This window comes from Merops nubicus, unplaced genomic scaffold, assembly GCF_000691845.1.
Source record: "Merops nubicus isolate BGI_N331 unplaced genomic scaffold, ASM69184v1 scaffold3210, whole genome shotgun sequence".
NCBI classification, from domain to species: Eukaryota; Metazoa; Chordata; class Aves; order Coraciiformes; family Meropidae; genus Merops; species Merops nubicus.
Genome location: NW_008583510.1, coordinates 175,729 through 190,681, shown reverse-complemented (window position 1 = coordinate 190,681; position 14,953 = coordinate 175,729). Strand labels below are relative to the sequence as shown.

General features: G+C 36.4%; 1 protein-coding gene across 1 annotated transcript in view; it reads left to right on the top strand.

The window, feature by feature from the left end:
• Positions 1–236: 236 nt before the first annotated feature.
• The window catches only part of HGF (hepatocyte growth factor (hepapoietin A; scatter factor)), a 43,557-nt gene continuing 28,840 nt past the window's right edge, over positions 237–14,953 (top strand). Inside the window, exons 1-5 of the mRNA XM_008940983.1 lie at positions 237–398; positions 5,082–5,194; positions 5,793–5,907; positions 10,397–10,539; positions 12,214–12,334. Of these exons, the coding sequence (XP_008939231.1) occupies positions 289–398; positions 5,082–5,194; positions 5,793–5,907; positions 10,397–10,539; positions 12,214–12,334 (602 nt within the window). The 5' untranslated portion in view covers positions 237–288. The remainder of the gene's footprint in view (positions 399–5,081; positions 5,195–5,792; positions 5,908–10,396; positions 10,540–12,213; positions 12,335–14,953) is intronic.

Below are 14,953 nucleotides of genomic sequence, written 5' to 3'. Positions count from 1 at the left end.
GCTGTAATTCCTGCCATTCTTGTTTTTAAAATGGATATCACCATCTAAAATAAAAAATTCTTGTCAGGTATCTGTTTGTACCTTATTTTTGTGGATGTCTTTATGCTTTGGGTAAAGATGTTCCTACAGTTTTTAATAAACACTACTCATATCTAATGCCATATTTAGTCACAGCACTCTTTTTACAGTCTTTTGGTTTTTTTTCTTCTTTTCTTCTGTTCTGCTGTCTTAGAGGGTAAAGGAAAAAGGAGAAATCCTCTTCATGATTTCAAAAAAACAGGAGAGTTGATGCTTATTAAAGTAAACAAAACACTGGAAGTAAAAACCAAGCTGTTAAATACCACTGAGCAATGTGCCAAGAGATGCAGCAGGAACAAAGGCCTTTCGTTCACTTGCAAGTAAGTTGTGTATCTCTGGTGTTTTGTTTTGTTTTGTTTTGTTTTTTTCCTAATGGAACCTGTATAACACCCCTTGACCAAAGGTCTCTCTGCAATTGTTATCAGGGTACTGAGGACAACCCTAAGGACTGTGATTTTTGATTTCCATGACCTTGTTCTACCTGTCCAGAGAATATCAGTCTTTTCTGGAGCTTTATCTGAGTTGTTCTGGCTTCTTAGCTGGTCTAATCTGTAATCTTTTCCATAACATAGCTGAAAAAATGTACTCGTTAAGATGTGTATGACTTGTGTTGCACTATAGTGTTCGGTGAACATTTCTGAGATTTTTATGTCTCTTATAAAATGGTTATTGTCACACATCACAGCTGCAGTATTTCAGCACCACTTCAGAACATACTCAGCCTTCATTCTTTGCACATTACTCCTGCTGAAATCAATGGGAACCTCACACATGGAGCACAGATTCATGCACTGCTGAAGTTCACTGGCAAGTACTATGAATCTGATACAATGGAATCAAACCTTCTGGGCTGCACAATCATTACAAGGATATGACAGCTATTCTTCAGCATCTGCTGTCTCTTAGAAACACATCATGCAGCTAATTGCTTGTCTGCCTTGTACATATTCTCTACTATTTTTTGGAACAAATCACTATTATTTTTCCCATGTATTGGACTTAAATTATCCCCCTGGCCTCTCTTAGTCTAGACCATTAGCAATAAATAAAAGGACATGAATGCAGGAGAGTCTTGGAGAAAATAGATGACTTCTGAACTGGTGAGTACTGGGCTAAATATGAACCTGATCTTGAAACGTAAAAGAGTTTTGACAATTGCTACAAATGGAAGCTAGACCAAATGTGATAACAAAAGCTCTTCTTTGGCAGAAAAGGTTCTTGACTGATTTAATCCCTCTTTAAGCCTTTAATTCCAGTGTTGCAAGATCCAGTTTGTATTTTTTTGTACTTTTATTATTTATATAAGTAAACCGTGTACAGAATCTACTTATTTCTGTTAGAAAATATTTTCCAGGCACTAATAATTTTCACAAGGTACATGCCCCTCCTTTTCCTATTGGCAGAGCTTCCACTGATATCATTACCAAGTGGATCAGGTTGTACTTAATACAGCACAAGATCCTTGAGTTCTGAGGGTCAGTAACTAGAATTATTATAAAATTAGGCTTCACAGTGTTAAAAAGTTTGAGTTATGTCAAGCAAACAACAATTCTGTATTCCAACATCTGCTTGGGAAAATTGTCTCAAGCTAGTAGTAGCTGCTCTGGATGGCATATTCAGTGTTCTGGAAAGAACAGGTATGTTAGTATATTTATTGATTCTATTTTACATGAGTATTAATGTACAATATATCTGAATTTTTAAAGCTTGCTCATTTATGAATGATTTTTGTTTCTCCTATTTGGGCAGTGTCTGATGCATTCATTAAGGGGCAAAATCTCCCTGCCTTAATGAGTCAGTAAAGCAAAACAGAGGAGCCAGAAGGGACTCTGAGATCACAGTTTGGAAGAGGACTACTCACAGACAGCACAATTGCAATCAGCCACATAACTATTTTGCACCAAAGATGAAAAATGATTACAGTTCTGACCACTCATGCTCTGAGTTTCCCCTTTTCCCCAACATATCTTCAGCGAGGAAGGCCAGCAGCAGACGTATAGGTGATTAGATCTTGCTTATGCCACTGCCATGCAGCAGAGCAGGAGGGGTTTTCTGTATCTGGGAACATTCTTACGGTATCCCATTTGGCTCTAAATGTGTCCTGTTCTAGTGTGCACAGTTCTTTGGTGCTACTGTAAACACATTTGACATGTGTTCCCTTTTAAAGGAACCAGTGATTACTAATGTATCCCTTTTATTCTTAAGCTCTTCAGTCTTTAACTTCATTTCGTTATATTTTTACTACAAGGTGAAATTTGTTGCCAACTTAAATTAGAACCAATTAGTCTACTGGTTGCAGTGGGAGCATTCTAAAATAAGAAAAGTTAAACTAAAATGTTTTAAATACTTGAAATATAAGACATGGATTTTTCTTTGTCTATTGACAGTTTCATGTCTTGATTGTGATACTCCATATCTATATCCAGTGTTGTGACTTGGTTCACAACACAAATGTTTTAATTTCTGGAGAGAAACACAATTTGTTTGAGTATTAAGATAAAATAAAATAACTAACATAATTGTGGCAACAACACTGAGAGCAGCAACACCTGGATCTGTGCCCCTGTGAGGTACACAAGCAGGGAGAGTTGGGTTTCTCTTTTGCCAGAAGGTGGTAGAGTAGCAGATTCCATGTGCTACAGACTTATAAAAGATCCTCATTTTCTGGATAAAAAAAAAAAAATACTGACAACTTTTGATTGATTTATGATAAGTTTCTGTGTCACTTGCAAGTAAATTTTGAGTATTATATTTGATAATTGTTAATCCTTGCTGGTTTTAACTCTGACACCTATTTGTTGGAACAAGTATGTGCCACATGTCAGAAGGGATGTTCCCTTTTTTCCCTTGCTATCATGCTTGCACAGTTCTTGATCATTTCCAACTGAATTACAATATCCTTATCTAGACTTGTTTCTTCTTCATAACACTATTCTTAAAATCCCTCACCAAAGTACCCCTTAGATTCCTTTACCTTGTCTTTTTGACTTAATAACCCTCTGGTACCCTTTCCTGCCTTCCCTATCAGTTTTATTAACCTGATGCTAAGCTGTTCTTATTCCCTTGTTTCACCACCATGTGCGCTCCGTTGCTCCCACTGTTTTCCTGCAATCAGCCTTGCAGCATTTCCCACTGCAAAAGATGATACAGTTACTACTTTATTGGCTATGCAGATTACTTTTGCAGGCATGCAACTTCTTACCTACAAAGCTGTGCCTGTCTGATCCTTTGTTATTTGCTTAATTTCTGGAGTGTCTTTGTATTTACACAGAAAGGGATTCCAGTATAGATCACAGGATTTCAGTATCTGATCAGAAATTCTACCACCTATTTCAGCACAAATAGCGACAACAAAAATTGTTGTGCTCGGCACTATCAGTAAAAGGCAGTCCAAGAATTTACTGAAATCTGTTGACTTTGGAAGTGTAAAAACCCTTCAGATTTGGGTCCAAGAAAAGATTGTTAGAAACTTTTATGAGGATAAGTGACTGAAGCCAAATTGGAAAGAAACCAAAAGGCAACTGAAAGGCAAAAACCGAAAGAAATGTTTGTAAACAGTGAGTTCTGCATTCCCACTTTAGGAGGGAGGAGGGGAAAGGAGAATGTAACTGGAAAGACAGGAAAGGTCAAGGATATTTTTGTGAAGATGGAGTTAGAGGCACTTGGATACACTCATATTTGAGAATCAGCCAGGAGAGAACAGAAGGCTGAACAAGGGCAGAAGGATGAAGGTTAGCAGGTTGGAAACATTTGGAGTCAACAGAGTAGAGAGAGCAGTTGGATGAAAAATCTGTTTGGTGATGGAAATGATAATGAAGAGGATGTTTGAAAGAGAAAAGAGTGGGGAGGTTGGATAGGATCTCATAATATTTTTAACTAAAGCCAGCAAGATTTCACACAGAAAAAAAACGTATGGCTAATTAAATTAATATCAAAGAGTTGAGGGATGCAGTGTTCAGGAATATGGCATCGCCAAAGTATGGGTGAAGTGTACAAAATCTGTGTGTCTTAGATGTTATACTCTTGAAATGCCTGTCAGTTCAAAATGAAATATCTCAGAAGATTTGAGATGACTGACAGAAATGTAAACTTTGTGGTGAGCTAGAGACAATAGTATCATGTCAATGATTTTTTTATTTGGTTCTAATGACAAATGAAGGGAAGAAAGTATTTTCAGTGGTTTTTTTGTTGCTGCTTTTTTTTTTCCCCTACCATTTTTTCTTACTGGAATAAATGTTCCCCTCACTCAGGCAATCAACCATGTTTTTAAAATCCTTTAAATTACTTTGACTACACCTAAGATATTTCCTTTCAAGATGATGCTAGTTTTTTCATTTAAAATAATAGAAGAAAATATTTTTACTTTTCCGATTTCTCTTTGTTTTAGCCCAAAAAAATCCACTCAATTCAATATACTTTGTACTCCATCCTTGAAAGCAGTTGAAAATAAAAGAAAAATAGAAAACAAAGGCAAAGCAAGGACAAGCTGTAGGTACACTATCACAGTTTAGATTACTCATAAAAATAATCTTATTTTTTAAACAGCTCTGTTGTTCTAGGCATGAAACAGACTCCTTGTGCTTAAATTTTCCACAAGCCATCAGTGTGAGATACTGACTATTTCAGAAGCATATTGTAAACACAGCAAAGAAGAAATTTTAGAGCCTTCGTTTTATTTTCCTAAGAAAGCAGCACAACTGGGGGCACAAATGCTGTCTCAGTCACATTTATTTCACTTTTAAAATAAAGATCTTTAATGACAAGGGAACTCTTAGATTAGTGTGAACAACCAAGCTTGTATTTAATGTGATGGCCACATCAATTTAATTTCTTTGTTTCTTTGTTCTTGTCAGCACAGTTGTGGGTTTAAATAGTAATTTGGACTGTTTCTCTGACTTTCCCAGTAAAAATAAATCTGATGTCATTGCATGCTCCTTGGCAGGCTATGTGTCATTATTATAAACCACACAGAGTTTTTTTCCTGATCCAGATTTTCTTTGCAGGGCCTTTGCTTATGACAGAGTTACAAAACGGTGCCATTGGTTATCCTTCAACAGCTTGACAAATGGTGTGAGAAAGAAGCAAGACCATGCGTTTGATCTGTATGAAAAGAAGGGTAACTGATTTACTGATTTTGTTTTTCCATCTATGGAGAGGGAAAAAAGCTGAGGTCAGTCAGTGACTTTTTGGCTGTAAGAGCATCCTAGGCATGAGATGGTTTTATGCATTCTGAAAGCTGCATCCTACATCTTTACGTACAAATATTCTGGCTTTGCTGTCATGTACATTCGTCTGTGTAGTCACTCATGCTCAGTTTTCCAACTTACATATTTGCTTACCATCATATGTACTAGTATGAATTATTAACTTCAGTTAAATGCTTAAAAGCTCATTTGTATGTTTTACCATTATTGACTTAATACTGCTTTTATTTACCTTATTAATGAGTGAGAGATTAGATCCTCAGACATGGACTTTTGGTCAATCAGACACTTTTGATATTTTTTCAGAAACTTTCTTTGGGGAGCTAGTGATGAATATTTGGGAAAAAAAAAAAAAGAGAAGAATGTATGTGGACAATTAAATAGTATTTTGAATAATTATGTATTTAATGGCTGTCAAAAATGTAATCTTTTTATGTGAAAACTGATGCTGAGCTCTAATTTTAATTACATTAACCAAACCCCTAAAGTTCTTCTCTTTTCTTTCCATAGACTATGTCAGGAATTGTATCATTGGAAAAGGAGCAGACTACAAAGGAACGATATCTGTTACCAAAAGTGGTATCCAGTGTCAAGCCTGGAATTCAATGATCCCCCATGAGCACAGGTAAGAGTTCAGGAGCAGAGACAATCGGAATAGTGCCCAGAAAGTTTCCATAAAGCATGGTTTGACTTATTAGCAGAGAAAGAATTTATAAGAACACTTACCTTAGACAACCAAATCTCTTAGGTGTATTCTTGCCTTTCCCCAAGAGAAGCTGTTCTCCAGATCCCAGAAAATCCTTACCTTCTTGGGCTTTCTCCAGAGAAGTCTGTCCCAATGCCAACCTGTGTGTCTGGATTCTTTCCTCTCCTGTGTCAGTTTTTCTAGCTGTTTATATCCTTTTGATGTCTTAGCTACTGGCAGAAACAAAACATCTGCATAATTTCAGCCTGGGATCTGGAAGTTTATCACTGTTTTGTAATCAACTCCTGGGAAATGGGTGACCTTAAAAGATACATTGTTAGGAAGTAAATGATATTAGGGACATTAATCCACTTATTTGATCAGCATGTAATTATTGTTACTATGTTCTACATAGCTACTATTAATTCTCTATTATATGTAGAATATGTAAAACTCTATAAAACACTTAAACCAAGCAACAAATACATGGAAAGGACTGAAGAGATTATTGAATTCCTTTCCATCAGATCATACAAGCTGTAACTAAAGACTTAAACAACAGTTATGGGACAGCTTATGAGTTTAATACCTGATATAGTAAGGAGGAGAAGCCATATCGACCCCTTGAAAATAGACTTAGTTCTATTATATTATCTAAGGAAAAATAAATGAAGCTGCTAATAATAATGGTAAAATCAGATTCAACTGTGACAGATACTGGAAACGAGCAAAAGAACTGTGAAGTACTGGTCTGCTCTTTGACAGTTTTTCTCTGAAACTTTTTGTATTTGCTTTAGCTATTTAGATAATAATTTTTAAGAGCCAAAACCAAAGTGTCCTCTAACCTGTCAGCTTCCTATCCACATTGCTGTCTTTTGCTCTGGACTCTCAGCATCAGCACTTTGTTTAGGAGCAGCCAAGCTGGACTTTGCCTAGTGAGGAACTGGGCTGTGCACTGTTCAGTCCTGTCTTGACCAAATCTATCCAGTGTGCAAGATGATATCTTGGAACAACATTAAAAGGCAAAGGACACTTGGGTTCTCTTCTCTTATGATGTGTTACAAAGCTGAGCTTCAGGCTTGGACTGGACTGGTCTTGGCTGCTTACAATACAGATTTTCAGTGTAGTACCAGACTCATTCTTAATTGTGGATTCAAGATAAATACCATCATCTCCCACAGCAATGATCTTGTGAGATACAACACCTTGAAGTTTACAAACTTCATCTTTTAGAAGTGAAAGACTTCTCAATAATTACAGCTTAAGCAAGAAGGAACATTTATTCTATAATAAACATATGAATTTGTATAGTTGAATTAAGAAAAATGTTTGGATAGTATATATTATCACTAAATTGTGTTTTAATATACAGCATACACAGTTTTATCTAATACATTTGGACAACCACTCTTCTATGCTCAGTTTTATGAGAATGACTTTTCTCCTGCCTTGTGCAATAAGTTTAATTTTTAAAAGGTCACTGGATAAATGAGGTGGCTGCATGCTAATTTTGTTTTTCAACATCAGAAAATATGATTTCATCATCAGAGACATGAGGGAAACGGGAAGAAACAGACACTAGTGGTGTGTTTGGAACTTATTAGTATGAAAGGCTTAGATTTTTAGGTCAGTTTTTCTCAACATCTGATTATCACAAAGTGCCATTGGAAAATAAATCCCCTTTTCATATTCAAGGGAGAGATGTACTTTGCTAATTTTTCATTATCTTTCTATGAAGAATGGAGATAATTTGAGACTTTAAACTTGTGCTTGCATTCTGGCAGAACCTGGAGGTTCCCATCTGAAATCAGGTTCCGTTATTTTCATCTCCATTCTGGTACAGATTACAAAATGATTTTTTTTTTTTTCCACTCCTAAGAGGTTTCTATCTAAATGCACAAAACCAATGCAAAAAGAGTTCAGAGTGAAATGGTCAAAGAGTAAACCAATACTGCACAGGCTTTTTGGTGGTTTCCATGACCATTGTGGTTTTATCTGTTTTTATCATTACTCTTACTGGCTACAGTTTTAGGCTTTTCATTTTCCCCTTACCTAATATAGCTGCATTAAGCACACAGTTTTAGGATTGGCTCCATCTTCTGTTTCTGGGTGGGTCTTTACTGGATCTCATCTTTTCATCTCTCAGGAATGTTGCTTCAGTACCTGTTGAAGCTATTTGTATAACTGGCCCATCTTGAGTTTCTAATGCTGTCCATTTTTTTAATATATCTCTAATGTTCTGATAGCATATCTGATGGAATTTGACATGCCTTTCCCCTATATTTTCTAATATCTATAATATCTGAGTAGAAAGATTTTTTCCAGGAGGAAAATTATTAAAAATATTCCAATATGCACTGACATACTACATTAACACATAGACAGAGTTGCAATGTCCCATCAGAAAAGTTTGCCCAGGGCTGTCTTTAGCTAAAAAAAAATTTTAGAGATTTATATTAGAACACTACATAAGAAAAACAGAAGCAACAATTTTTTTTAGGGAGCAGTAATCACATAAAAATTATTCTTCTCAAACACGAAAAATAAGAAAAGCGCTTTTAAATAATGCTTCCACATTGCGTTGACTAGAACCACAATGCAATTAACAGAGGTATTTTCCACTTCAGTTAGTTCAAAGATTTTATTAGCAGGAATAAAACATGATTGAAATGTCACATGTCAGAATTTTCTTTTTATTTGTCTCGCTTTCTCTCTATTTAAAAAAAAAAAATTATTTATTCATATGTAACATAGAATATGCCAAGGACAGCAGAAACCATACATTTCTCTTCTACTTTCATATATTAATTAATTCAGTAACTGTATATAAAGACTGTCCCAAGTGCTTAGTTTAGTTTTCTAAGCTGTGAGTCTTCTGAAATAAATTAGATTAAATTTTACTCTTTTTTTTTCCTCTAGAATATAGATACATTTGAATTCCCCTGGTGATTAAAAAAAACCCAACCAAAACCAAACCAAAACAAAGGAAAATAACAGGAAAAAAAAAAAAAAAACAAACAAACCAGACACACACACACAAAAAATAAGTATTAGGCATTTTCAGAATAAAAGTTGCACTGAACTTATTCTATTTCCACCATAATTTAAGTCTACTGAAGAAAAAAAAAAAAAAAGGAACAAATTTTAGAAAGCTCAAAAATTCAATAAATTAAATAAGTTTAGGTACAAGTTTTGTGTGTTCCCCCATGCATTGTGCCCAGCGTTTCGGTTAACAACAACAAAAATCTTCATGGAATTGAACATAACTGTGAATTTAGCATGTTTGTTAACTACAGAGCTGTTGTTTAACCATCAGTGCAAAGAAACTGGCAGTGAAGCACCACTGGGTTTGTCTGCAATGTGCAGCCTGAGTATGGTCGTGATCTTTGGCAGTGGCATTGAATAGAACCAGCTGTGGGGTTGGGCTCTTTACCATGGGGTTAGCTATTCCATAGTTTGTGGGGAAAAATAACTAATGTTACTTTATGTATAAATATATATATTTACACACCTACATGTATCTCTGTATGTTGAGGGTGCGGGTGTGTGGTGGTTTCTCTAGGGGTAAGCATATAGTTTTACAGACAGCTAAGAATACAATACCTTGACCCTGGGGAGTTTATGTTTGGTGGACTAAGCATAAGCAGCAGAGTCATACTGAAAATGTGTGTTAGGCAAAAAAAGACAGTATTAGCTCACATTTCTATAAAATCAATAAAGAAACACAAAGTACTGAGAACCCCTAATCTAAGGGGAAAATCTTAAGGGTATTGTTATTTAATAGCCCCTTATAGAAAAAGCAGAAAATATAATGAAAGAGAGTGCACAGTTTAAGTCAGCTAGGTTGCTGTTAAATGGCCTAAATGGCCTAAATGCTGTTAAATGATTACATTTGTATGATAGCAATGATGAGTGTGTATATAAGTAGCAGAGCTTAAGGTGACAACTAAGCCCAGCTGGGCCTGCTGTATGTGCACAACTTACATGAGAAAGGCAAGTCCAACACAGCTATGAACTCGATGAATTTTTCTCCTATGCACCCAATATATTTTTCCCCCTTGTCCAAGGGCCTTCCACCATTGCATGAGTAGTTATAAGCTCATGAAGGAGAGTGCAACAAGGGCTGGGAGGGAGTGTGCTGCTGCCTTCAGCTCTACTGAACAGCAGTAAAACTGACAGGAGTAAAACTCACTGGAGCAAGCTATGGGCTCGACAAATTGTCCTAGATTTAGGCTATTGATTGAGTAATCCTTACTGAAGATGTGTATTTGTGTATGGACAGATATTTGGGGGTGTGCATTTGTTTAGGCAGGGTGGAGGGAGAAGGAAACAGAAATGTGTTTGTTTCTAACTGTTTGTAAAAAAATAGTATGATTAACACTGAAGTCTGCATGCTCTTATACTGTAATGATTGTCATTTTAAAACTAGCTTTTTGCCTTCGAGCTATCGGGGTAAAGACCTGCGAGAAAACTACTGCCGAAACCCCCGAGGGGAGGAGGGAGGCCCATGGTGCTTCACCACCAGCCCCGAGACACGCCATGAAGTCTGCGACATACCCCTCTGCTCACAAGGTAACCCCCACGGCTCACACAGAAAGCTGCCTTTCCTCTGCTGGCAGCAGGTACACAGAGCTTCCCCTAGTTTCAGTGACACTTGCTCATGGGCTTTGGGAAAGACCAGGTGATTCCTCAGCAAGAGTAACTCAGGTAGCAGGTAAAGCAGTTATTAGAGAAAGAGGAGATCTTGTTATGTTCCAGTACTCTGGAAGGCTTGAACAAGTTCTCAGGCTCAGCAGCTTTTTTTTCAGGTCATGGAGGAGCTGGAAGAATGAAGTTGTGCTGATTGCACAAATATGATCCTTTTTTCACTTGTCCACTCCACTCTGAACCCATTAACAATTTCAGTATCACTATGTGATAAAATCACATAGTGCCGTTCCATGGTAAAATCAACTTTTCTTCTTTTGATGAAAATACACGTACTGGACTACAGAACAAAAGTTCAATCTAAGCATGCATTTTGTTTTTCAAATGAATGCTGTAAATAATATTCTTTTTTATAAATCCAATCCCCTTTGACTTTCAAGTCACAGAATTTGAAAGACACTTCATGTGCACCATTGGATTTGTTGACTTTTAAGTTCTATTAACCTTCAAACTAAGCGCTTATATCTTGCTAATCAGCCAGTTCAGTTCCAGTCAATCAACCGATTTAAATTCTCAAGATCGGATGCCTTTAATTTTCCTGCTAATGTGTCATGTGCAATAGCTATGAAGTGGTGTAGGAGGGAAAGGAAGAGGGAGGGAAGAAAAGAAGGAGGAAGAAAATGATTTAGAAGGAGCTTGAAAATCTTTGTAAAGCTAACATTTAAAAATCAGTTGAAGTGAGCTTCAAATGGCATAAGACCTGGAGCTCACTGAAGGATGAAGACTTTGGTAGGGGATGTTTTGACTGAAGAGTGAGAACTGTAATTGCATAATTTAGTGTTTACTAAGTGATTATTTTTTAAAATTATTGTAATTAGGGGGCACTTGAGAAATGTGTCTATAGTTAATTATGTTGTATTTATTTTATATTTTAAGTCTTCCCACTTTAAATTATGAAGCATATTTTGTTCAACAGTGATTTCAAATCCCTTTGGTAGCTCTTGCCCACTCTCCCTCCACCTCCCACTTTCCCAAACCAAGGCTGAAGATGTATCATAGTTTAAGCTGCCAAAAAGAATTAAAATGGAAAAGAAACAGTATCATATGAAGCTGAAAGTGCTGGTGCTTTCAAGAGCTGAACTGTACTGCACAAAATTGTGATTCAGCTATTATTCTGGACTTAAACTTGTGCTGTTACTATCGACTTAGAGTGATGAATGCTACTTAATAAGAAAATATCAACTCCAAAACATACTCTGTCCTTAGATGTGTGTCTGTCTCTGTTACTAACCATAGGTAAGGTTAAAAATCTGCTAAGAACATGAATGCCTCTAGCAGCTTGCATTTACCTGTTCCAAAACCATCAGTGTCCTATAAAGTGATACCAAATTTGAGCATCTGGTTTAAATTTAAGAAAGAGATGCAGTTCTATTCCCAAAGACATTTTCCATACCAACCTAATGAAAAGATATCACTTCTTTATACCTATCTAGGTTGATTCCAATTTATAACAGCAGGGATATGATTTAATTTTTAAAATTTTTGTGCTACAAGTCATCAGGATAATAAATGACTGGGATGTATTTTTTTTTCCCCTAGTTGAATGCATGACCTGCAATGGAGAGAGTTACAGAGGGCCGATGGATCACACTGAGTCAGGCAAGGAGTGTCAGCGCTGGGATCTTCAGAGACCACACAAGCACAAATTTCGTCCAGAGAGGTAAATTCTCCTCCTTCCCAGGCAAATCCACGTGGTTATAATCTGAAAATTATAAACCTGAAGTTACACATCTGAAAATCATTCTGAAGCCAGGTGGGCAAAATCGGCATTAACTGAACTGAAATTTATGGATTTGACCAGTTTTAGCTGCTTGTGCTTCTGGCCCGTGGTGTGTGCAGGTTGGTTACTGCCACAGTGGAGTTGCAGGAAGGGGATGCTTTGTGCCGTTGTGGCTACTTCCCATGGCTGTGTAATGCAGTGATGTACATGCACTGCATTAATTGATCAAAATTTCCTCCCTGGCTTCACAGACAGTGAAATACTAGCCTCTGAATGTTTGAGCATATGTTGTGATGTAGCTTCAGTCAATTTAATAATCAAAAAGTAAATAATGATTAAAATTCATAAATCTTTATTCGAGTTCTTAACACAGTTAGTAAATACAAACTTACAGCACTGTCAAATCAGAGTATGCTAATTCCTTGAAATATTGAACAGCTCTAAAGCTCTAGATGGTCTCCTGTTGTAATCAGATTTAAGTATCCAGTTTGCTTGACAAAAATGTTTGCCTACTACATGTTTTTTTCAGCCTGAAAAATGAGTTCATCATTCTGTTTAGCATTTTATGCACATGGATTTATATTTTAGACCCTTTTTTTTTAAAAAAAAAAATTAGCCATTGATACATAATGCCAAAAGATGAGTCAGAAATAACAAGAATTACATCCCCATTAGGGTTTTTCCTAGAGGGTAAAATTCACCACACCGCAAAGGGTCATCTGTAGTACACCCTTTTGGAAGGATTTTGTGTGGGGGTTTAGGCCACACAGGAGGGCCTTTGTGTTTCTCTGAAACTGGACTAAAGTTTCATTTTAGTTTTACTCTGGATTTGGATTAACTCTATAAAATGTATTGAATAAATTTAAACAGTTGAGGGAAGGCTACAAGAATGAACAAACTCTGAACGACTGAGACCTTCCAGTGAAAGTACCTTTATATACATTGAAGTGTTCCACTAAATAAAACTTCATTTTTATACTCAGGAATACTGGTACTGGCATATTTTAGAAAGCCTGATTATTTATCAAAATGGTAAGAAGTTTATGTGATACAACCTTTTTTTCCTCTTGGCTCAGATGATCTGCTTCATGAATCATGCTCTCCCATAGTTCTGCTACAATAAATATTTTGTATTAGCAGACTGGGACTAAAGATGATCTATTTCTGAGTTTTACCATGCACTTGCTGTGCATTCTAGGATAAGTCACAGAAAGAATTTTGTTCCTTGGGAGTTAAACATTTATAGAACTTCAGGGTACAAACAATTATTTTACTGTCAGGAAGAAATTTATTTTTTCCATCAATTTTGGATTGTTTACAAAATGAATTTTCTGCCTAACTGCAGTCTCATGAACAATCACCTTCCTCCTTTAAAGATTTTCTTTAGAAAATGCCTTCTTGAGAGTTTCCACATGGTTTTTCATTAAAAAGTGACCCAACTAGATTAAGCTGATATGTTTGTGCTTTCAGAAAAGTATCTGGAATCCCCCCAAACAGCTTCATCATAACTCATTTTTAGATATTAGTGGATGCAGAATTGTTTTCTGAAGCTCCAGTTTTCTCACGTGCTATTCACAGGCAGGATTATGGCTCAGTATGGAAGACCATTGACAATAATGACCTAGATAGGCATAGAGCAGCATAGAGAAACAACAACTTTCTCCCCTTCTGCTCACATTTTCCACTCCAAATCAAATAGACCATGAAAATAGGTACTTAATGCATGGAGGAAAGTAAAGCTGAAGTGCAGCATTGAATAACTGCAGGTAAACTTTTATTAAAATAGTTTTGTTTGTATTGTATGAAAATTTAAATACCATCAAGTTTACAGTCTTGCACATCTTTTAAAACCAAAACAAGGGGAAAAGAAATATTGATGAAGAATTTTGGGCACTAAAATTCAATTTAGTTCCAGCAGAGTTAGAGATCAGCATTTGTCTATTTGAAGAGAATGTTATGTCTTCATCTAACACTTTTTCTTCCCCTAGAAACTGAGAAAAAGTCTTGACTTTAACACCAGATGTGTATCTTAATGCTTCATTTCAGCTTCAGCAGCAAAGTAGAGCTACTGCAGTTTCAAGGGGGGGGCAAAAAAAAAGAAAAAGAAATATGTTGTAGTCCAGAAGATCTTGGAAACCTCAGGCTCTTGGGTCTAAACAAGAAGTCTGTTCCCAAGTATAGTGGGAAAGGAGGAGTCTGCAAAGCAAAGGGACAAGCTCTTCGGAAAATGCTCCACAGTCTCACTGTTCAATTATGTGGAACCGTTTGAAACCATGTTGTTTATCTTTTCACTAATACTTGTGTCTTAAAGGTGTTAGTTGGCCTTTATAGGAACTGAGGAACTGCTGCTTGCTGGTTATAAGGGAAGGCAGAAGCATACCTGAATACTGTGGGAAGAACCAGTGACTGGGAAGCTGGGAAGTTTGCCACAGGTCTAGCAAAGGGCACATAGATATAGTAGGTGGAAAGATAAGAGTTTATGGAGACTACTCCATGCCACAAACACACTCAAAGCTTGATCCTGGAAGAAGTTACATTATCTGTTAAGTAAATTAGTTT